The 23,446-nt window shown below is 41.0% G+C and overlaps 1 protein-coding gene across 2 annotated transcripts; it reads right to left on the bottom strand.

Moving 5' to 3' along the window:
• Window positions 1-2,207: 2,207 nt before the first annotated feature.
• Window positions 2,208-22,182, bottom strand: znf1035 (zinc finger protein 1035). 2 transcript variants are annotated; one of them, XM_086218747.1, is made up of 4 exons: window positions 21,686-22,182; window positions 13,218-13,270; window positions 11,455-11,518; window positions 2,208-11,372 (listed from the first exon to the last, which is right to left on the bottom strand). In XM_086218747.1, the coding sequence occupies exon 4, from the start codon at window positions 11,330-11,332 to the stop codon at window positions 2,660-2,662; it is 8,673 nt and encodes a 2,890-aa protein (XP_086074873.1). In that variant the 5' UTR covers window positions 11,333-11,372; window positions 11,455-11,518; window positions 13,218-13,270; window positions 21,686-22,182; the 3' UTR covers window positions 2,208-2,659. The 2 variants fall into 2 exon arrangements, with proteins under 2 accessions (XP_086074873.1, XP_086074874.1); XM_086218748.1 differs by lacking the exon at window positions 13,218-13,270.
• Window positions 22,183-23,446: the final 1,264 nt, after the last annotated feature.

Here is a 23,446-nt window from a genome sequence, read left to right as displayed (position 1 = left end):
AAAAAAAACATTTAAAATTTATTTTTGTTCTTATTTAAGCACTGCAGGGAAATAGTACAAATGTGGTTTGCTAAAGTGAGTTAGACTCATCAACATAGCTAAAAGGTAAGTGAAGGCATCAAGAAAACACAACATTTCATGAAAATAGACTAAAAAATGATATGGAAAATAAGATCTCCCAAAGATAAATTACTTTAAAGCCTCACATATATAATACATAAGACACTCATTTAAGACATTTGAATAATTGGAATGAACCTAAGGACACTTTTTAAAAATATATATTTTTGGTACTCTGGCCACCATAAGACCCAAACCCTCCACAACTTTCGTAGAAGAGCAATGGTAAAGACACCCCACCAGCTGATATCTTCTAAAAGCCAGCTACTCCATCCATCCATCCATTTTCTTCTGCTTATCCTGTTAAGGATCATGGGGGTGGGGGGGGGGGGGGGAGCCTATCCCAGCAGTCTTCAGGTGAGAGGCGGGGTTCACCCTGGACAGGTCACCAGTTCATCGCAGGACCAACACATAGAGACAGACAACCATTCACACTAACAGTCACACCTATGGTCAATTTAGTATATCCAGTTAGCCTAGTCAGCCAGCTACTCACCTCAAGATAATCTACATCCATGACAACCAAAAGTTTTACGGGCATCGTCAGGTCTTCTGGAGATCAAACCATCTGCTCTGAGGCTTCCAGGATTATGTCTTATAGAACTAGCATTAACGTTTGCGTGCTTGCCTAGCCCTTGGTTGTGCTGGCGTCACTGTCAACATCGAGGGTGCAGACGAATCCAGGTCTGGGACACAACATTCACATTAGCCAGTAGTGAGAATCATATTACCATTGCGATCATATTGGGCCTGAACTGACGTGCATCATGTCAGTTGTTTTGCAATGAAAGAGATTGTTTGTACAAGTCAAATAGCGAGCAAAAACTGTATAATGGTTCTACATTTTGTTTTCCATATTTTCTTCCTGTACCAGGCTTACTCACATGGCAAAAGGTAACATTACATGGGAGTTGGTGGGAGTTAAGGATTACAGGATTTAAAAGTGTTTGGGAACTACTGTTCAGGATGAATGCGAGAGCACTTTTTTAATGTTCGGGCAACTGTCCCTTTAACTTTTAATTATGAAATGATCACAATTTGATACTAGTTACAATTAACATGGGTACATTTTCCTAAAGCTTCTATTTGTGTCAATGTAAGTATTTATAGAATTAATAGAATTCACAGTTCTAAAAGAAATGACTGAAGTTTTGCATAAAAAAAATCCCTACACAGATAATTTTAGACGACAAAGAGCATTATCGTTAGTAAGCCAAATTTGATGACTACATTTAATATTTTACAGAAAATAAAGAATAACATTGTAAAGGGGATATTAAAACCATCCATAAGGGTTAAGGGTCACGGGGGGCTGGAGCCTATCCCAGCAGCCTTCAGGTGAGAGCCGGGGTTCACCCTGGACAGGTCACACATATAAACAGACAACCATTCACACTCACAGCCACACCTACAGTCAATTTAGAGTATCAATCAGCCTCGTCCCCTCTTGACGTCTTTGGACTGTGGGAGGAAGCTGGAGTACCAGAGAGAACCCACGCAGGCACAGGAACAGAGAACATGCAAACTCACACAGAAAGATCCTGTGCCCGAGCTGAAGCTCGAACCTGGAACCTTCTTGCTGTGAAGCGACAGCGCTGACCACTGCACCACCGTGTCGCCCAATATCACAACAATTTAGAGGATTTAACATGCATAAACAGGTTCTGACATCACTGCGTAAGCGAGACAAAGACTGCACAGGCATCAATACAGACAGCCACCTGCAGGTCATTTGCAGTTCATTTTACATGGACGTCTTTAGTCATTTAAATAGTGATGCATTAAAACTCAATGCAAAATGACCGAATTTAATTTATACTTATTGCATGAAACTAGCTTTAAATCTATTTGAATGCATCATATTCCAGAGGTTTTGCTCTAAAATCCAAATAGCTAAGGCCCAATAATACCAAGATTATGTACTATACTGTTTTATACTTTCACAATATGTCTTTGTTCTAATTGAAATACAAGAGTTTCCAATAATCACATCTGTTTAGAGTGGGTAACCATCAGTTGTTGACAAGATATTGTCATAGATAAGACTAATATTTATGCTGAATTTTTGCTCAAATAACATGATTCGATTCAAGATAAACCAACATTTATTTTGAAGCTCCAAAGTACAAAGGAATACAAACTACACCAACAAGTAAATTATCTAACTTGCTCTACCCGTTAATTGAACGCATCGACACATATTTATTATGAAAACATTTTTGAAAAGAATATTCAATTGGAACATTTTAAATGTCTGTACAATTTACTTGTCAATATCAAAAATGATCAACAAAAACAATAATTTGAACAAAGAAGATCGTAAAAATTACAAAAATATTTACAGTTATTTCATTTTGAAGCAAATAGGTTATGAAATAACATGACTGATTTACATAGTCAACTAAAAACAATTTCAAAATAACTAACTAACTAACTAACTGACTAACTAAAATTTCGCATTAGTAGAGGTATAGTCACAATAAGTCATTAAGAAGATGCTAGGTTACTAAAGTAACAGTTCATTGTTCAGAAACAAGTATTACTGAGAGGACCAAGCATGAGTCTGTTGATGTTCCTCCAGGAGGTGAGGAAAAGCAAAAGCTTTGTCACATTCTGTGCATTCATACACAACTTGGCCAACATGACTCTCTTGATGCTGCTTAAGAAGAGACCACCTGCTGAAAGACTTGTAGCACATATCACAACGGAATTCCCCAACTTGTCTTTCAGCATGCATCCTCATGTGCAAACACAGATCTTGGGCTATGCCAAATTCAGAGGGGCACTGGGGACATTTGAAATTGTTTTCAGCAATCTTGGATGTCTTTCGTTCAGGCAGCTTAAGGCGATGTCTTCGCTCGTGCTCTCTAAGATAACGTCTCAAAGCAAAGGTTTTTCCACAGAGTTTACATTGGAATGGCTTCTCATGTTGGTGCACTTTATTCTGATGCTCCAGGAGACTACTTTTTGCAGAGAACTGCATTGCACAAGTGGGGCAGTTGTATAGTTCCTCTCCAGTAACATCAATTTCCTCCTCCTCTGTTGTATTCTGATGAGAAGTTGGTGGGGATTTCTTAACTGGTGGATTTGAACATTCATTTCCCGAAAAGGCATTTTGCTCACGGGAGCAAAGGTGCTGCCAGAGAGCATCATTTCCTAAAAAGCACTGGCCACAATCAGCGCACTTTAACTGACTAGCCGATGCCTGATGTAAGCACTCATGTCCTTTAAGTTTACCTTGAGATGGAAACGTAATTTTACATGTTTTACATTTGAATATATCATCAGAATGCTTGGGAAAATGAAAGCTCAATTCAGATGCACTCGCAAAAAACCGATTGCAAATTGGACATTCAAAACCATAAGAGGATCCTCCATCTTTAGTCTTTTCCGACGCATTTACAACTCCAACATGGCCGTGAAGATGTCCCAGGAAGTCATTGAAAGTGGAATAGCTATTTTTACATTGATTACATGGATATTCTTTATCAGACCATGATGGCTGGTGGGTGGTCCTGTGCTTTTTCAGGTGAGATGCATGCAGGAAATGTTTATCACAATCCGAGCATGAATACGGTCGCTCTTTGGCTGCGATGCAACCATGTTCTGAGAGCTTCTCTGGGTCTCTGAAGCGGTCACTACAAACACCACAGCGATATTTAAGGTCTTTGACCACGGCTGATGTACTTTCAGAGGGTGACATTGATGCATCAGGTTGTTCTGAGGAAATTTGAGGTGGGAGACAGTTACCTGACACCGAGTGCTTTTTCCTGTGCTCAACTCTACTGCTCTTGGAGAGAAACACAAGACTGCACATGTCACAGGGAAAGTTCTCTTCACGGTGGGTAGACATGTGTTCTGCCAATTGGGATGGTCCAGTAAAAAAGAGCTGACATTTGGAACACTGATAAGTACGACTCTTGCCATGGGTATGTTTATGTTTGCGCAGTGCGAAGAAAGACATAAAACCTCTCCCACATACTTGACACTGATATTCTGACTTGTGCATTCGCTGATGCTGTTCCAATTGGGAGGCCTGAAAAAAGCATTTCCCACATTCAGCACATTCGTGCGGTTTTTCGCCCAGGTGACATCGCTGATGATCCTCGAGACTTTCTGATGTTGGGAATGTTTTGCCACATACATGACATGGAAAGTATGGTGCAGAGTCTGAGTCACTGTCGTCAGTTTTGTTATTTTCATCCATATCACTGTCTTCAGTTACACTGGATTGTTGTTCTGTACTGCTCTTTTCTTGGGCAGTATGTTCAAGATCACTCTGCTCTTTTTGATGCCATTTTCTATAGTGTCTTACTAGTGACTTTTTGACTGAATAGGCTTTGTTACAGAAACGACAACTAAATGCATCATTTGGATGTTCCTCACCATAATGATTACATAAAGACTGTCTTGTCCAAAACCTATAACTACATTGTTTGCAAGCAAATGGTCTACTTGGATCATGACAAGTTCGGTGGACTTCAAGATCTGACTGTGAGTAAAGCATCTTGGGGCACTCAGGGCAAGAGTATTTCTGAGTAATGCCATGCATCTTCATGTGTTTTTCAAGATTTCCTTGACTGGAACACACTCTGCCACACTTGGTGCAAGTATTGCGCTTTTTCTCTTGTTCTTCTCTTCCGTGATCTTCAAGATGACTAATGAGCATCAAGCCATCTGTGAAGCTCCTATCGCATTCTGAACACTGGTACTGCACAACTTTCCTCTCCTTACTTGAACTGCTTTGTGCCTCATTTTCATCTGTATTTTGGGAGCATTCATCCATCAAGTCATCTTTGCAGGAGAAGTTGGTCTGCAAAACACCAGTGCCAGTGGTGTGTGAACCATCTCTGAACACTAGAACAGAGTCTGTCAGTGAAAAATCAAGCTCTGCTTTCACTGGAACTTCTGTAGTCGTATTCACAGAAAAATGTGCAAATCTGCACTTTCTAGTGTGATTTCGGAGAAGACTTTTATTCCAGAAGCCTTTCTTACATGTTCTACAGTTGAAAGGCTGTGTCCTTGAATGCATGCGCAGATGGCCACTCAATCCAGCTTTATTTGCAAAGGACATATTGCACCGCAAGCAAACCAATGATTCAGGAATTTCACTAAGTGTTCTATCAAGTTTACAGATCACATTAGCACCATCACTAACGTGTTTGGCATATGTGTCATCCAAAGGCTCTTCTTTAATGTTCGGTATATTTGATAAATGGTGTTGTAGAGGGGCAGTGGAAACTGGTGGATCCATTGTTTCCAATTTGTGGGCATTTAAAAAATGCTCTTGAAGCTGTGAAAATAGAAAAAAGCGGGAACTACAATATGCACAAGAAAAGCCCTTTGTTTGACTCTCACTGGTTGTCTGTTGGCTAACCGTTGACTTTGAAGGGCTTGGTGGTAAAGCGCAAACTTTGTTGTGATTTTCAAACTTGGTTTTAGTGAAAGATTCACCACATCTCTCACAAAGGACTTCATTTTGCTTTTGTTTCATTGTGCACTTTAGGAAATGACGCTGTAAATAATCCTTTCTGATGAATCGCTGCCCACAGTAATCACAGACATATGGCTTCTCGCCAGTGTGCAGGCGTGTGTGCACATCTAATTGCCAAGAATTTCCAAATGCACGGGGGCAATACTTGCAAACATATTTGTACTTTTTGTTAAAATAAGGCTGGATCCTATGTAGAACTCGATTTCTCACTGCATGGAGTGGCTTTGCCTCATTTTCTGCTTGTGGATTTTCAAGTGGTAGAGAAATATTTGTTTCACTGGTGGTCTTCCTGCACTTTCTCATCTTCCTGTGCTTTTTCAGAGATTTCTCATGAGCAAACGATGAGCCACAGCGGGCACACTTGAATAGTTTTGTAACATGGAACATTGTAAAATGTCGGGAAAGTCTTGACTGAGTTGGGAAGTTTCTTGAACAGACCTCACACTCAAATGTCTCCTGAACTTGCACAGGCTCACTGCCTGTTAGCAACTTATTTTGCCAACCCCTACCAACATCATCCAAACTAATTTTGGGTATACAGATTTGCAACCGTGATCGTTTCCCTCTACAACGAGCTTGATGTACTTTCAGATAATCATACCTTGAAAAGCAACTATCACAGGCTTTACAGCGATAAGGCTTCACTTCATTATGTGTCAAAATGTGTCTTCGCAGATTTCGGGGTTTCATGAAGGTCTTTGTGCAGAATTTACATTTGTAATCAGTTTCAGCATCTTCTGGAGGCTTCTGTGCAGTCACTTGAGTGGTAGGTAGGACTGACGATTTTGTTGCAGAATCACTTTTGACTTTAGACTGCTCCTCTTTGTAAACACCATCACAGAAAGCTTCATGCTGCAGACACATGGTCTGAGTTCCAAATCTGTGGCCACAATGCATACATTCATAGGGTTGCAGACCAGTATGTGAAACAAGATGTCTGAAGTATAATGACCTGAATCTGAACTTTCGTGGACAGTGAGGGCACTTAAATGGATGAAGCTTTTCAACACTGGACCGGCTTTGCTGTGAGGTTGTTTTGTAGACACTGCCATGAGTAGATGTTGAACCGATTTTGAGTGATGGCATCCCTTGACAATTCCTCTGATGTTGATTCAGTTTCCTAAACCCAAAGTATTGCCCACATCTTGAGCAGAGAAGCAATGTGTTTGACTTGTGGCCACGAAGATGACTTTTCAGACGAATTTTCTTGGAAAAGGTTCGTGGGCAAACAGTACACAGATATGGTCCCTTTGTCTTGGTTTCAGATTCCTTTGTGACGAGAGCTCCAAGCTGACTGGGTAAGCACTTCTCACGATGAAGTTTAAGGTACAGGTGTCGATAAAACTGTTTTCCACAATGAGTGCAGGAGAAAGGTTTGTCCCCGCTATGTTTGATCATGTGCCGCAGCAAATATCGGCGGTTGGAAAAATTCTGTTTGCAAAATGGACACTGACATTTAGAGGACCCAGATATGTGTGTAAGACAATGTTTTCTCAGTACTTGGGCATCATTAAATACTTCTTTGCATAAGGAACACTGTAGCTCCTTGGGTTCACTCTGTTCATTCACAGATTCCAAAAACTGATCGGGTTCCTCTTCATGATCGAGTGCCTTGTTTTCTCCATTTTTGTGGGTGTCTAGGTGGTTAAGGAGATGTGCAGCATTCTCAAACTGCAGGGGACAGTCAGGGCATTTAAGTTTTCCCTTTTTATGATGTGAGCTACTGTGCTGGATCAATTCTCCAATAGTTGGAAGAATCTTTCTGCAAACTGTGCATTGTATCCTCCTCTGGTGGACAATTTTATGACCAATCAGGTAGGCGCGTTTCTTGAATCCTTTTCCACATTTCAGACAGCGGTACGGTCGTTCACCTTTGTGATTGCGCTCATGTTTCTTCAGTGATTGTGATGTGCCAAAACACTTCCCACAAAAATGACAACCTAGGGAAAGGGTACCCTTTGTGTCATCTGATTTAGAGTTATCTGCACTTTTGTCAGTCTTTGTTCGACTTAAAGTTGATAGCTTAGACATGGTAGAGAAGATTGAATTCCTGTATTTGAACATTTTGCCAGTGAGTTTAAACAATTCATGCTTCTTCATATGTCTGTACTTTCCAGAAGCATGAAAAAAAACTGCTGGGCAAAGATTGCATTTGTAATGTGGTATAGACTTTCTTAAAGTTAGGGGCTGTACAGGTTTCTGCTCATTTTGCTTTGACAGTTTCTTGAAGTCATTGTCCTTAGACAGCTTATGTTCATTGTCATTTGATGTTTTATTGTGTTCATTTTCAGCTGATGGTTTCTTTTGGTCAATTTCCCCATTTTTTGGTTCAGCTGTTTCCTTCGATTTTGCCCTCTCTTTTGCCAAGCGATTAAGACATTCTTTGAGGCAAGAGGTTTTAATATGTCTGTATCTGTTGGATGGCGCCGTGAAGGTAGCATGGCACAATGGACACCGATATTTACCGCCGATTTTTTCCTTGCCATAGTATATTCTGTCTCTGACACAGTCACGCAAATGCCTGGCCCTGTTGTAGGAGTACTTGAAAAGCCGCGGGCATAGGGGACATTTATATTTACTTCTCGTCTCGTTTTCAATGTTCTCAGTTTCCACACTAGTGACAGTTTTCATACTACAGACAGCTTTCACACTATTGGCAAATGAATTTTGTGAAACTGCTAAACTCTTTCCCCTGTGCACGTTGTAATAGTGCTTTTTGGCCTTCTCTGGGGTTGAGAAGGTTTTACCACAAAAGTAACAGATATTAATTTTGGAGATGTCCACCAGCTTTACATAGCATTCAGGAAGATTCACATATGGTTTGGCCTCTACTTTGTCCTTTTGTGCTGGTCCTCCAGTTTTGTTGACAATGCTCTTTGATTTTGTATCTGGACTTTTAGATTCAGTTTTGTTGATAATGTCCTTGAATTCTGCATCCAGACTTCCAAGTTCAGTTTTGCTGATACTCTCCTTGGATTTTGCATCTGAACTGAGATTGGTGGGCTTGCACCTACCAGGGATACGCTTGTGTCTTCGCAGTGAACCGTTTTGTGCAAAGTATAATCCACATCCATTGCACTTATAGGGTGTTTTGCCAGTATGAGTCCGCATATGCTTCACATAGTGAACAAGCTTTGAAAATAGAAGTCCACACTTTTTGCATCTGCGAGGTTTTCTTTTCTTGCTTGAGCTAGAGGCAGACCAAAGCTTAGGTCTTTTTTTGGTTTCACTGCACACATGTTCTTCTTCATATTCATTCCTGACTAAGTAAAGACTGCAAGTCTTGCAAAACTGAAAACTATGCCCTGAATGGCTACAATGATGGTGTTCAATTAGATGATCTATACTATGGGTAGTGTGGTGGCAACTTCCACACTGATATGAGTTATTCACTGCATCAGCAAAGTCTGCTTTTGTAATTACTACAACAGGCTGCAGACGTTTCCTCATGTGCAGAGAGGACTTTAGTGGAACTCTTTGTCCTTCAGACTGGTTCATGCTGTTGTTGTTGGGTCTAGCCACCCCTGTTTCTTCATATTGCTTTGAGTCAAATTTGTTTTCATCAGTGTCACAAGAATCTTCTCCTGACAAAGGTTCACCATATAACACTCCAGGCAAAAACTGTTCGTGAGGCGTTTCCTTCTCATCAAATGACATTCTTGAGCTTTCAGTGACAATGGCCACTTGACTTTGATGTAGTGACTCTTGCAGACATGGAGAAGTGTTTGGGCCACTATGGTCTGCTGGATTCATCAAATCTTTATCCTTACATGGATGCATATTGTTGTTTGGGCGGTCAGGCAGCAAGAAGGATTCTAAATTGTTCGGACTCTGCTTGCTCTTGTTGCACATATTAGCTGGAGAACAGTCATTAGTGACAGTAGTTCCACTTGAATCTTCAGAGATTGTCCCCTTCTCTTGTGTATCTTTCTTCTCTCCTGCTACACAGGGATTTGTATCCATGTTTGAGCAGTCCAGTGTAGTAACAATGTCACTAGTAGCAGAATTGCTACAATGTGGATTTGTGGAAGATACGTTTGTCTTCTTCTCTGGCTTTGTTGATTTTTTTTTGAAAGAGGGCTTAACATTTTTGCTTGAGTTATTTGTCTGTAAGCAAGATTCTAAATTATGAGCAACATTTTGCTGGTTCTTGTCACTACTTTCTATAGAGGGACTCTCCTTTGTGACATCAGGACCACTGCAATCTGCACGTGGAGCCAAAGTGGCATTTTTCCTCTCTGCTGCATTTATACATTCATTTTCCAGAAAGGAATTTATGTCTCTGCTTAAGATTTTAGGCTTTAAGCAAGATTCCGAATGACTAGCAGCTATTTGCTGCTGATTAGAATCACTGAGATGACCATCACTTGCCACAGCAGGGCTACTACAAATACTATTCTGTGTAACAGCTACAGAAGACTGATCAAGTTCCTTTAGATGGGATCCAACTAGACTGTCATTCTCCAATGTACTTGAGTGTTCCTTGTGGCTAGTTGCTTTAACGCATGGTGGATCTGGGATTTGAGGGATATTTGATTGAATTTCTTTCTCCTGACAATCTGTTTCCATGATTTCCATCTGGTACTCACTTTCTTTCTTGTTTTGATAAGAGATGGTGACTTTGGGCTTTGGGGTTTTCTGAGCATCCAAATTTGTCAGTGAACCCAATTCTTTTTTCCCACTTTTTAAGACTGCATTCTTGTCGTCGTCATCATCTTGTCCCATATTTCTTTGTTGATGATCTATAGAGTGAGGGCTGTCAAACACTTCATTCATTTCTTCTCTCACAACTTGACATTGCTCTTTGTCAAATGCAGCTGTGACATTTGCAGATGTTGCCGTGATCTGCTCCTCCTTATCATCTGGATTCTCCTCCATGCCAAATTCCAACAAGCCTTGCATGAAACCTCTCTCAATATCTTCCTTTTGCTCATGACTTTGATGACCAGGATCATTAATGCCATCTTCTACAATGTGACTGTCTGGGATTGCCATAGTAGAGGAAGACCATTCATGTACTGTTCCAGCAGTGTGACTTTTCATCTTGTCTTGTTCACAATCAAGAATGTTTTCTTTTGCATTCTCATTTGAGGGCAAACAGACATTAATTTCAGTTGGAAATGACATATTTTCAGTATGAGTTAAGAGTTTGGATGGGCTTTGCTTTGTAGCAGCCTCAATTTCAGGCTTTGAAACTGAATTACTTACCATGAATTTACAAGAGGGCCTTGTTTCACTGGCATCTACATCTGAGGAGCTACTGACATCTGAGTAATCCTCAAGAAATGATTTAGTTAACATTTCACAGTCTTGCTTTAGTCCTTGTAAATCAGTTGAGAAAGATGGAGGCAAATGTCCTGATGACAATAATCCATTTGTGGCAAAATCTGGGATATCATCATCTCCACATTTACGCAAGTCATCTGTTACCACTTCTTGTCCTCCAGTGTGCCATTCTGTTTCCCTGTAACAACTTTCATAAGCACACTCGGAACTGGAATTTCCATCATTGGGATTTGGACAACAGTTTGAATCAAAATTAGAGTTTGTTACAGGGGCTTCACATGAATCCACTGTGTTAGAAAAGCCATGATGTCCAATGAAGTCCTCTATATGCTGGGAGAGACTTCCTTCCAACTCTGATGTTGCTCTTAAAGTTCTCGAATCCGATGACATAGGTGGAATATTGTGAAAATATGAATCCCACTCATGAGCCATTCTCTTCAAGAACTCAAGGATAGGGCTAATTTACCCAATCCTGAAAACACAGAATCATAAAAATTGTAAATAGAAAACAGGATTACAAAAAGGCAGACACTTATCAAAAATATAAATCTGACCTTTTCTTGAGTTGGCAAGGACTAAGATTGTCCAGAATGATGTGAGCAGCATCCGAATGGAAACCTGGAAAACATACGAGGATTCATGTTTTATTGTCATTGACAATATTATTCTAAGGTTGCGAGGGAAGTAACTGTATAGTGTGCTTTTCTGTTAAGAATGTGGTATAGTCTATCGCAGATGTGGCCATTTTACACCCCCATGATGGTTCTGCCTGGCCTGCAAGTTCAAAGACACACATCATTTTACTTACATAGGGCTGGATGCTGAAGGTCGGTACTTAAATGGCATTGACCAAATTGGTGCTGCTGTGCACCAAAAAGTGTTAAAATGAATCTCATAAGGTTGCACCACACCTTCTCTGCCATTTCACCAAGCATCACACACAGATCAAAGCAGAGGGCAGTCAGAGCCAGTGGTGAGTTGATGACAACTCCACTCATTATTGCAATAAAACCTTCATGAGTAAAAAAGTCAAAGAGAAAATATCAAACCACATGTTCAACAAGCACATGAGGAAAAATGATCTTTCTACCTGCTTTCTCCACAGTCATGTTGATACAACCACAGTGTGAGTGATAAGAGAATGCTAAATTAACACATGCTGAAAACACTCTAATTGAGGACACACAGTTTTTCTCACCAGAGAGCAGGAGGAAAAAATTTGGTATCGGCCTGGAAACAATCGGGGTTTCTCATGCCCCCCCCCCTCCCCGTGTTCCTTACTTAAACATAAAATGCCTGACTTGAAAAGTGAAATGGAAATTTAGATTGGGCGGCACGGTGATGCAGTGGTCAGCACTGCCGCCTCACAGCAAGAAGGTTCCAGGTTCAAGTCCCGGCTCGGGCACGGGATCTTTCTGTGTGGAGTTTGCATGTTCTCCCTGTGCTTACATGGGTTCTCTCCAGGTACTCTGGCTTCCTCCCACTGTCCAAAGCCATGCAATTGGGGACGAGGCTGATTGGATACTCTAAATTGACCGTGGGTGTGACTGGGAGTGTGAATGGTTTTTTGTCTATATGTGTTGGCCATGCGATGGACTGGTAACCTGACCAGGGTGTACCCCGCCTCTCGCCCGTAGCCGCTGGGATAGGCTCCAGCCCCCCCCCCCCCCCCGCAACCCTCAACAGGAATAAGCGGAACAAAATGGATGGATGGAAATTTAGATTAAAGAAAAACCTGTTTGTTTTTAATGTTAAGAAGTTTGTTCAAGTTTGGTGGCCTAAGGCCTTTCAGTCTTAACTCCTGAATCAGCATACAAAGAAGAGCTATGTCCTCTTGCACTGCAACATTGCTCTCTAGGTGGACAATGTTCTCCATCGGCGAGAGTTTCCTCCATTAGTGTATGTACTATCAAAACACACAGCTTTCGTTCGCTTTCCTTTCCCATGCAACTAGTCTTTGCAGGAAATGTCTCATACACAGGCACTATTAGGGAGTGGCTGCACAAGTCAAAAGACCCAGACACTGGTGTACAAATATGCTTGCGTGTGGTATGCATCCCCAAGTGTGAGAGGGCCTTATGTGTGAAGGCATCAAAAGTTCTCCTACCACTTGGAAAGGGAGGGTGGTGTAGAGGGATATTGACTAGGATGCATCAGCCACCTTGCTACTTGATGCCAGTATATCGTACACGTCTTTTTAGCAACAGTGACCACCATGTATTTTAGATGTATATTTAATGTAGTAAAATGTAGTCTTTACTTTCAGAAACAGGGAATTCCCTCTCAAAAGACTATTTCAGAAGGACAACAAACCTACCTGCAAATGTATCTGCTGGCAACTATATCTTGAGAAACAGCAATCCTGGCTGCCTGGAAAGTGACAGAAATGGAAGTATTACTCATTTTGCGTTTGCCTGAAAAATAAATACATTAGTGGACGTTGCCCAAAGCAAGAAAACATGACTGAACCCTGATACCCATCAAATTGCTAAGGGGTAATCTCCCGTCCAAATCTTTCCAATCCAATATTCAAAATATTCTGGCGAAAAATTTACGTTAAGCTCAGTCACAAAAGCCAATCAGTGTAGAGATTATCCCGACGTCACTGCTGACTGTGTCACAAGATGGAGGACAAGTTGATTGTGGCAGTGTGTGTGGGAACCTGGTGCTATATGACACTAAGTGTCAAAATTACAAGAACCGGTTGAACAAGTTGGTGTCCATTTGTGAAATTCTGTCACTGATCCTAGCAACCAGGTCGTGAAACTGGCCAGTCGTCATCTGAGAATACCGCTGGAAGCGGCAGTTATCCATACGCAGCCCCTGGAGGAGCTCGGTGTGAATTTCACTGAGCTGTGCTCGCCTCTAGATGGTGTTGTGAACCCAGATACAACGGTCTTTAGTTTTCTGACATATTTCGGCCTTCCACAGCAGGTACAACGCAGCAGTTCTTTGAATATCCATGGTGAAATGGTGGAAAGAAACATTGCCAGAAATAGTCGCTGGTCGGGCAAGTGAGCGGATTCGCGGGAATGACACAAATGAACACTAAAATGATCCAGCGGTCAAATTCGCGCAAATAACACGACTCGAAATTCACATTCGCATTTGGTGTGAACACACAGTCAGGATGCATATGAAAACAATGTCTGAACAGGGCCAATGTAAACACAATGACCTAGCCACACTGAAGGTCCAACGACTCAACTGACATACCAAGTTTATTAACCTGAAATATGCTTATCATCAATATTACATAATATGTGCCAACATGTGCAATGGAGAGCACAACTGACATCAGATTACAATTTCTCCCATGAGTGCACAAAACTTTCTCAAATAATTGTTTGCCTAGAACATAACCATTCATTTACTGATTTGATTTCTTCCTATTCCAGTTTCCAGTGGGCACAAGGAAAGCTCAGGCTGTTAGTGGCATTTTGCATTTCCCAAGTGTTTCACACCAAGTATGTCAGTGAACTTATGATAATAAAAGATATTTTACACCACTTCATGGTGGGTGTCTTGGCCAAAGAGTAGGACTTGAACAAAGTGCAAAGATATGACACTCAAAAGTCAACTAGTGCCCATATTGGCATTACATTCAATGGGGTGGGATGGACACATTCACATGCAACATGACTTAACAGATGCTCACTTAAGGCCAGAGGCAAGAGTCAACTGTTAAGCTTACGGTGAAGGATCTGACACACCACAAAGCTAACAGTTCGGATTCCTGAGACATCTTGTGTATTGGGCCACAGATGTGGGGGACCTCCAATGTCTTGTGTACGGACTGTCACTTGAGTTTTTCAACTAGATTCAGAGGATAAATAAGGGAGAAGCTTCTGGGGCTTAAGCTACAAATGAGTTCTCAAAAAATTCTGATCTTGACAGGTACTGAAAACAGTGCACCATGACTGACTGCTTAATTGGGCTCAATTTCAACTGCTTCCCACTGCAACTCCACGAAACCACTTAATACTACTAAAACCAAACGTGAGCACAGTGCAAAATCCACAAAGATGCATAGGCAGAGGAAGCAGGACTAAGGGAGGAGATGTGATGGAGTGAAAAGGGGGAGAATTGGTGGGAAGATGGAAGAGCAGGTAGATTCAAAGAGGACATGAGATGTAAAGGATGAAAAGTAGGAGAGGGAAAGAAAGGAATGATGAAGTAGGAAGGAAGACAAGACTTCATCTTTGAGCATTCTAAATCTTTTTTTCAGATTTTTTTCTACAGTCATATTTCGTATATTCAAACATCAATCTTTTAGGTAATGAAAGTAGCTTGTCCTCTGTATTTATTGAGTTACGGTAGATTAAACTTTTTCCAATTGGTGAACAGATTGTTTATCTGTGTTTGAATGGACAGATAATTATCCTATTTCCAAAGATGACTGGATCACCTTTTCACATTCAATAGAAATGTCATAGGGGTTGCCTATTCTCCACTATGTAAAATGGAACTGACTTCTTTGCTAAATATTGTGCAACAGCCGCTGTGCACCTGGTACATCTCTTGCTGCCATGCTTGTATTTGACACCTTCAGCAAAAGCTGCCATTAACGAGGACTAGTGAGGTGCATTAGCAAGCAAGCTTGACACAGTTAACCAGCCTCAATGGGATGGTTAGTCCAAAGCTTTATTGTCGCTGGGTGACTGTACGCATTATAATCTTCATATCAAACCAGACAGCAAACAGCAAACTGCATACATTTAAAACACTGAAAAGTACAGACATATAGCAACATTACTGGCAATTATATACGAACGTTTCATCCGCATGTGTCGGTAGTAACAGTCACTTGTAAACCAGACCAATAATAGACTTGGACTGTTTCCGTTGTGGGTTGTTTTTTGTTTTGTTTTTTAATTTGCATGGTACCTTTTTCCTTTGCATTGTGGCTTTTTTCTTTCCGTTGTATCATTTTAATATGCATGGTGTGTTTTTCTTTGCCATTAACTTAACTTCTCTTTTTGCAATGCTTGCTGTGCATCTGTGGGATAACTCCTGCCATCCTTTATGCAATTGGACCAGGAATCCGCAAACTCTATAAACAGGATTGCTCGATCTGAGAATAGAGCTAACTCCCCAACCTTAAATTGGAAGCAACTTGGAGGTAGGCTCTACAGGGTCATTCTTTCATGGGGAATAATGTCTTGTAATTTTTTTAAAGCATTCTATCATTTCAAATTTCAAAACAAAAAACAACCCCCCCCCAAACAATGTATGTTGTGGTCACATAAAAAAATAACTCGATCTCAAGTCACACATTGTGTGTGTCATTCTAGTTTCTGTTGCTCTCTTGTCTAACACCAGCCTAATTGAGGATTGTCAAGTCAAATTTTCTGAGTTCAGATCAGGCATTGGTAAGCAAATGCCCTGAGAGCATGTATGAAACTACAGCAACGGACAGGACAGGAGAGCGGGTTGATGGCCAAATGTGTCATCTCTTAGCAAACTAACATTCTCCTCTGTCTTTAAAAAAACAAACAAAAAAACACCAAAAACACTGAGTGCCTAAATGTGGTACTGATTGATCAGTCATAAAAAGGCACTTGACAGTGCTGATACAATTGTCAGTACAAATAAAAATTCTGAGTTTGTGGCCCAACCCTTACTTTGGCAGCATCAAATGGGTCATTCTTGCCATTGAGAGACTGTGCTGGCTATGCTAGTTTTGACTGCTAGTAGCAGCAGACCACAACTGGACCCATGTCAATGATTAAAGCAGCAGTGATCTATGATTACACATGCATTGCATTCATCAATCAACACCTTATCATGAATGGAAGATATGGGATTTCAGAAAAAAAAAAGTTCATTGAAGTAATCAAAGAGCAAGGACTGGCCAATGTTAAAAAGCATAATGGAACCACACTTCGCATTCATTGACGTGTCTCTTGTGGTTTGACATCAATGGGAATATTTGGGATGTAAATTAACACTCCCTGATTTTGCTTTATTACTAAATGAAGACCGACAAACTACATTAAAAAAAAAACCTCCTAAAAGCAAACATTAGAAATCTGAGGTTTGAGGTTAACAATATTATAAATCTTAGGTCTTTAAGAAATAATGTGCTCCTCCAATCCAGTCCACTATAACAAATGCAAAGAAATCCATTTAATGCAGACTTCTTTTTTAGAATACCAAAAACCCAAACCCTTACATTATTGGTCCCTTGACTAGTCTGCTGCTCATGATCGAATTAGCATATAAAATAATTTAAAAAATTCAGTGAAATTGTCAGATAATATAGAGTTACACACTTCGGAAACATGCATCCAACAAATCTTGCACTTTGCATTAAGCTTGTGTGGGACAGTGCCTCAAGTGAGCCACTTGTCTCTACTAAAAATGCACATTGTTTTTTTTAATACTGAGGACTCATGCTTTAATTCAGTACGCCAAATGTGGCATTTATGTTGGGATATACAAAGATTGCACATGCTGCACAACTGGAGGAAAATCTGAGGCGGTAAAGAATACAAAGTGGTTCCCTTACTTCTGGCATAGAGAAGTCTAAGCAGCCATGGATATGGTGCCAGTGTAAATGGACATTCTTTGGCACCTTACACTAAACAGAGGGCTTCAGCATTTGCACAAAACTAAGCACAACTCTGTAAGAACATGCCATTCCATCTCATCTTGGTAACATATTGCAAACACTTAAATAAGAATTCACCACTGGAGAGGTAGTCTTTTCATTAAACTGGGCTGTTAAGAAAACTGAGAAAACCTACAACCAGAATACAATGGGCTGGTTGTGGTTGCCTTTCAAGGCCGTCTCACACCCTCTTGGGTTTGATTAACCACACAGTGCCAATGAGGCATGTCACATCAGGTGAACAGTCATTTCACAGAGTCCAAGTAAAATAGCATGTAAAAACATGTACATGCAAAAATCCAACTTAAGAGAGCCGAGACCAAAGTTGTTGGTAGCTTTGGAGCTGACCACCTTCACTTTTTGCTGGACACACCAAAGGACAATCAGCCCTTCTGACAATCACATGGCTGTGAGATCACAGGAAAAAGACACATCGAACAGAAGTGTATGCGTCTTTCAGAACAACCAGCCTGCCTTTCATGAGGCAGTGTGTCACGGTAGTACTTTCTGATGCTGTTTTCCACTTGCGTAATGAGAAAAATGCACATAAATTGGGGGAACGGTCAAGACTGCTTCTACTGCACAAGAGCTAATGACGGGTGACCAACATTTCAGACATATTTGAGTTGCTGGTCAGGAGCAGTGGATTGGACTGCTAGTACTCTTCACAATCCCTGGCAAACAACACCCCAACAAGTTGAAATTCTGCCTGATTTCAAACATGAATCACATGGCCCAAAATTCAGGCCAGAAGTGATTCAATTTGTGCAGTGTATGCCCAGCTTTAAAAATCCAATCCTAAACCTCACAATCTTCAAAATTTACCAGGGCTAACTTGACAATTTTAAATATGTTTAATATTTAAGACTTTGAACCTGGATTGTCATCAGTTCCTAAATTGCCAATGAGAAAGTACTCCCAATGCAGCTGACAGAAGCCAGATTAGGGTGTGTGTCCTGGTCATTGCATTTGCACCTCTTACGGCTAATAGGGGGATCTGTTTGGAGAGGAGGGGAACTAGGGGGAATAGCATAAGCCTCCCACATGTTACATCTTCCTGGTGAAGCTCCTCGCCATCAGGTGAAAGGATATGTGAGACTGCAGGCTGCTCCACACACCTCTGCACTATAAAGCCTGCACCTTACCTTTTGCTGTATCCGTTACAATGACAATAAAGTGAATCTGAAATATCGATCCACAACAGCGGAGAAAATGCAAAATATAAAGAATACAAAAAACTCTATATTGATGCTGTACACATGCTGCACTGATATGTTCAAAGCTATATCATTTTTACTAACATCATAGACACAACCTCTACACTGAATGAGTAAACTTTTACCAATAATAGAGACATTATAATAACAACAACAACAAAAAAACACTAAGCCTTAGTGGGCTGCCAGGATTGCGCACACACTGTAGGGAGACCATACCCATTTTTAACACTGTTCAAGGGCTGACTACTGCACCACTACTTCGCCTCATGGTCTAAATCCATAGAGACAGAACAGAGGGATAAGACATTTTCCACTGAGCTAGCAGCAGAGGCAGTATAAGCTCCAAATCAACATCTGTGGGAAAATAAGAGACAGAACAGCAAAACAGATCCCTCTAATCACGAGTCAATAAAACAAGAAAGTGTAAATGATTAAGCCATTTTTGTGGTAGCCTAGGTGAAACACTGTCTGTCTCACCTGACTGCTCAATTTCATACCTCACTCAAAATTTTGACCATAAGAAAAGGTGGTATCCCTGGTAATCACAAAGAAATACCATGTCCTTAGATGCATTTACTCTTTGCTGTTGAGTTGCAGCATGCTATATTTCCTCTGCGTCAGTTTACAGCAGGACAGGCAGAGCAAACAAAATCTGTTAATGTATTGTTGGCCTAATAATTCATAGTAAACAGTAATGTCCAAGACAATTTTATGTTGAACCAAATTTGATGTTATGAATATGAATTCCAGCTTTGTGCACTGGACGACTGAACCACATCTTGATGTTGTGCAATCAAAAAGATGGCCTGAGTAATCTAGGCAACCTAGATGAATATAACCTCAACCAGGAATAAAATCAGACCACAAATAAATTACCAATCAAAAATTGACATTAATACTGAAGACCAAACCATAAAGTCTAAACCCCCCTGATTCAAACATGTAACATGATGAATATCACCTTTAACTTGTTTTTAATGTAACTGAAAGATATTTCTTAGCATTTTCGACGAAGGCCAAAGTCCCATCCCTGTTACGGGCAACATTCTCTCTTTTGCACATCATGTTCAGGGCAGAAAATTTAGTAGGGATGGAAAATAATATTGGTACATCATTAATTTTGGCAGACATTTGTAAATTTTTTTTAATGTGCCATATCAGCCTGATGGCTAACATTTAAACTGACCCAGTTTTGCCTTCTCTCTGCTCATCATACATTAATAGTAAATAAACAATATGGTAAATATATGATTTATGTGCTTTTCCAAATTTTTGGAAATACAATAGGATCTTAGGGGTGGCACGGCTCAGAGGTAGAGTGGCCATCTAGCAATCAAAGGCTCGCTGGTCCGATCCTCACTTCCCCCTGTGACCATGTCCAGGTATCCTTGAGCAAGATACTGAACCCCTAATTGCTCCTGATGGCCCTGCGATGGATTGGCGACCCATACAGGGTGAACCCCACCTCTCACCCAATCTAAGCTGGAATAGGCTCTGGCCCCCCTGTGACCCTCAACGGTTAAACTGTATAGAAAATGGATGGATGGAATGGCACCTTATCAAAATGTTTTTTTTTTTGTCCAACATACAAAATGGAAACAAAAAAATTACATTGTTCCTGATCACATCAGAATCCGTAAATTATCACTCAAATCAGTTGTAAAAAATATTGTTGAAAAACTCAAAATTGTGCGTCCCTAAATATTGCTCCGCACCGGGACAGGACAAAAGACCTAATTGTAGTACATCTGATCTGATAGTGAAAATAGTAATAATGCCAAACAACGCTGGCGTCAAAAGGTACCACTGAAACAGTGCAACAGTTCATCCACAAATGTTGCGAAACAAATACACTGCCTGTCAACTGTGGATAGCACCACTACACTCCACTCCACTGTTTTGCTTGCCTTCAGAGAACCAAACAAAAACAGCTTACTGATGACAGTGTGCAAATTTATAAAATGTCAAGAAATTTCGAGACACACGGGTGATGTGCAAACGCCACAGTATTAGTGAACTAACTGGACCGCAGTCCCTTTCAGAGATATAAATTTGGCGACACAATTCCATCTGTTTACCATTATAAGGATGGCAAGCACAAGGGCAACTCAATTTAGGGCTTTTTTGTTTATCATTTATATATAATTGAAAATACGAAGACAGCTCATAGCTAACCTATGATCAAACCTGCATGTACGATACAGACAGTTTCCAGAAAACATACAATTTTCATTACTGTATAATAACTATGGGATGAGGCTCAAATAAGCAAATTGTGAAAGTTGTTTTTAAGTCAGATGTGACTTTCTATACAACACAACATCTTGACTTCATCAGATTACTAAGTGCTGCACCTGCTACATTAGGGAATGAATGTTAAGGGTCATCCAAAAACAAAGAAAAATAGAGAAATACAGAGGAATTATTTGGGGTTCATTTTAGAGAGGATGACAACACTAGATTGTACTTCACACTTATTTCAAATTAAATCTGTCAATGCAACTAACCTTCTCACACATTAATAGGGCTGACACAAGACAGGAACACAACAGTCAGCAAGTGAACAAAAAAAATATCCAATATTACGCGAACAAACTGTTTTGTTCATTGGGATGATGTGGACCCGGATACTCACCTTTACTAGCTCCATCTTGAACTTTTTTTTAATAGGCATCAAGGATGTACAGCCACTTAGAGGCAGTGTGTTTCTCTTGTCTGGATGTAGTAACGTTACTTTTAGCCAGTGTGGAAAGGGGACAATAAAGGCAAGCTCCAGGAAAACAGAAACATTCACCGCAGCGGTGCGGTTCGTGACTCTAGCCACGTGTTAGATAATATTAGTTTGCGGTGCGTTCCTTCTGCCCGGAGCTAGCTAGCTTCAGTGGCACGATGCTAACTAGCATTGATAACAAACAGCTAATGGCTGCTCTGCAGTGGGTGTTTATCTCTTACCGGATCATTCCTCCGCGTTGGTCTTGTGTGCTCCACCACCAATATCCCTTTGTGGCTTATCCGCTACATGCTCTGAGCTGCTTCAATGATATTATATTCCCATCTGCTCTCACGATCGACGAAAAAACGGGTGTCCTTTATACCGATGGCGTCCGTCTTTCCCGACTCACGCCGTTGGTAGATCTCCTTTCTTACTGGTCTGGAAGCAAATAATGGTCTTGCGTCAAAAAGACGCGGTCTTCCACAAGACCCTGGCTACTCGGTTCGTTGCGCTCTAGGTGTTGATGCTAGATGCCGATCCGCCTCCATTTTCTTTATTTGCGCATTTTCAGACAATGTGCCCCGACTTTTGCGTACATCACACAACTGCGCGATTACAACCAATAACAAGGGACTGGGACGACGAGAGAGCCCGCCCATCTTCGCTCTATGGCTGTGAAAAGCAGAGCCTGACGCGGGACTGACACGACTACTTCCGGCCGACCGCGCCACGATTGCCTCCCTGCCGCAGCACTTGCTCCTGCACCTCCTTCGTGCTGAGAGAGTCAGTGGTGCCGGTGCTGACATCCCCTGCGCTTGTAAGTGAGGTCCTCGGGGAGGCTTCAGTGACTCCACGTCTTCTTTCAGCACCACTCCGATGGCGTTTCATAAGGACAGATCACAGTCACTACTATGGTCTATCCGGTCTCCCTTCCTGCCTGCTGGACCAAGTGCTGGTTGGTCTGTAAAGGGTTAATACGTGCATACAACCATTTTGTGCTGGACTGTGCAACAAAATGGCGCCGCCTCTCCTTAAGTGGAGGGGGCACATAAGAACCAATAATTTCAGTGGGGAAAAGCCCACACTGTTATACAGTGGCTGAACAGGATCTTCTGTATCTCTGAAAGACAGAGCAGAACTAGAGTTCTGCACTTCTCCTTCTAGTTCTGTCATGTACCTGCTAGATTCTTTTTAGCTTTACCTGACGCTGCAGATCACCAAGTATTTGGTAACAGTTGCTGACTATTAAGGTTTGCCTACAAAACTGTTAAAGATTATTATAGAATTGCTCACAGGCCAATCAGAACCTATAATTAATTAATTATTGGACCTGGCATTTAAAGATGCTAGAGGATAAAATGAAGAACCAGTTAAATAGCCTAATGTCTCTTGTGGGTGTCTACTTGCACTGAAGTGACATAGTTCCATTTGATTTGAAATTATGTGTATAGTCTATCTGTAATTGACTCATACAGTTCTCTGTTAATCTGTATAAGTTTGGGTTTGTGTTGCCCCCCCCCCCCTTAACTGTCAATACCAAGTACTAAAGTTAAGATCCTCACTGCCTCTAAAACCAAAAAATGGTGGGAACACTATGAGAAACAAACAGACAAACAAAATGTGTGTTCAGAAAACCCTAAGTGCTCAGTTGTTGATGTGCTATACTTACGAAGTAGGTCTTTGGCCAATCACTAGTGTGCAATGTAACACCAATTAGTGTCAGCTCACTTCAAACCTTGACATTGGTACTACCAAAAAAGTACCAGGTACTATTCTTTAACACGGAATGGGTCCCATGCTGGTTCTCAAGCCTTAAATGGATCCATTCTGAGCAGTCCCACCAAGAACGATCTTGTTCTGAATCCCCATGGTGGAGATTGCAGCAGGAAATGAAAAATGCTTCTTTTTTGTTTTGTGCGAACAATGACATCTCCCTTACTCTCCTCCACTCTCTCCCTCCTTGCTGTATTGCACCATGCTGATACATGTGAGTGATGAAC

The sequence above is a fragment of the Aulostomus chinensis genome, chromosome 11, assembly GCF_037954235.1.
Source record: "Aulostomus chinensis isolate RoL2024-O1b breed Wild chromosome 11, RoL_Achi_v1.0, whole genome shotgun sequence".
Taxonomy (NCBI): Eukaryota; Metazoa; Chordata; class Actinopteri; order Syngnathiformes; family Aulostomidae; genus Aulostomus; species Aulostomus chinensis.
The sequence above is the reverse complement of the archived record's forward strand: the minus strand, read 5'-3'. Positions and strand labels throughout refer to the sequence as shown.

Coding starts and splice junctions, on each gene's coding strand:
- znf1035 (XM_086218747.1), bottom strand. CDS start 11,332: ATGGCTCATGAGTGGGATTCATATTTTCACAATATTCCACCTATGTCA.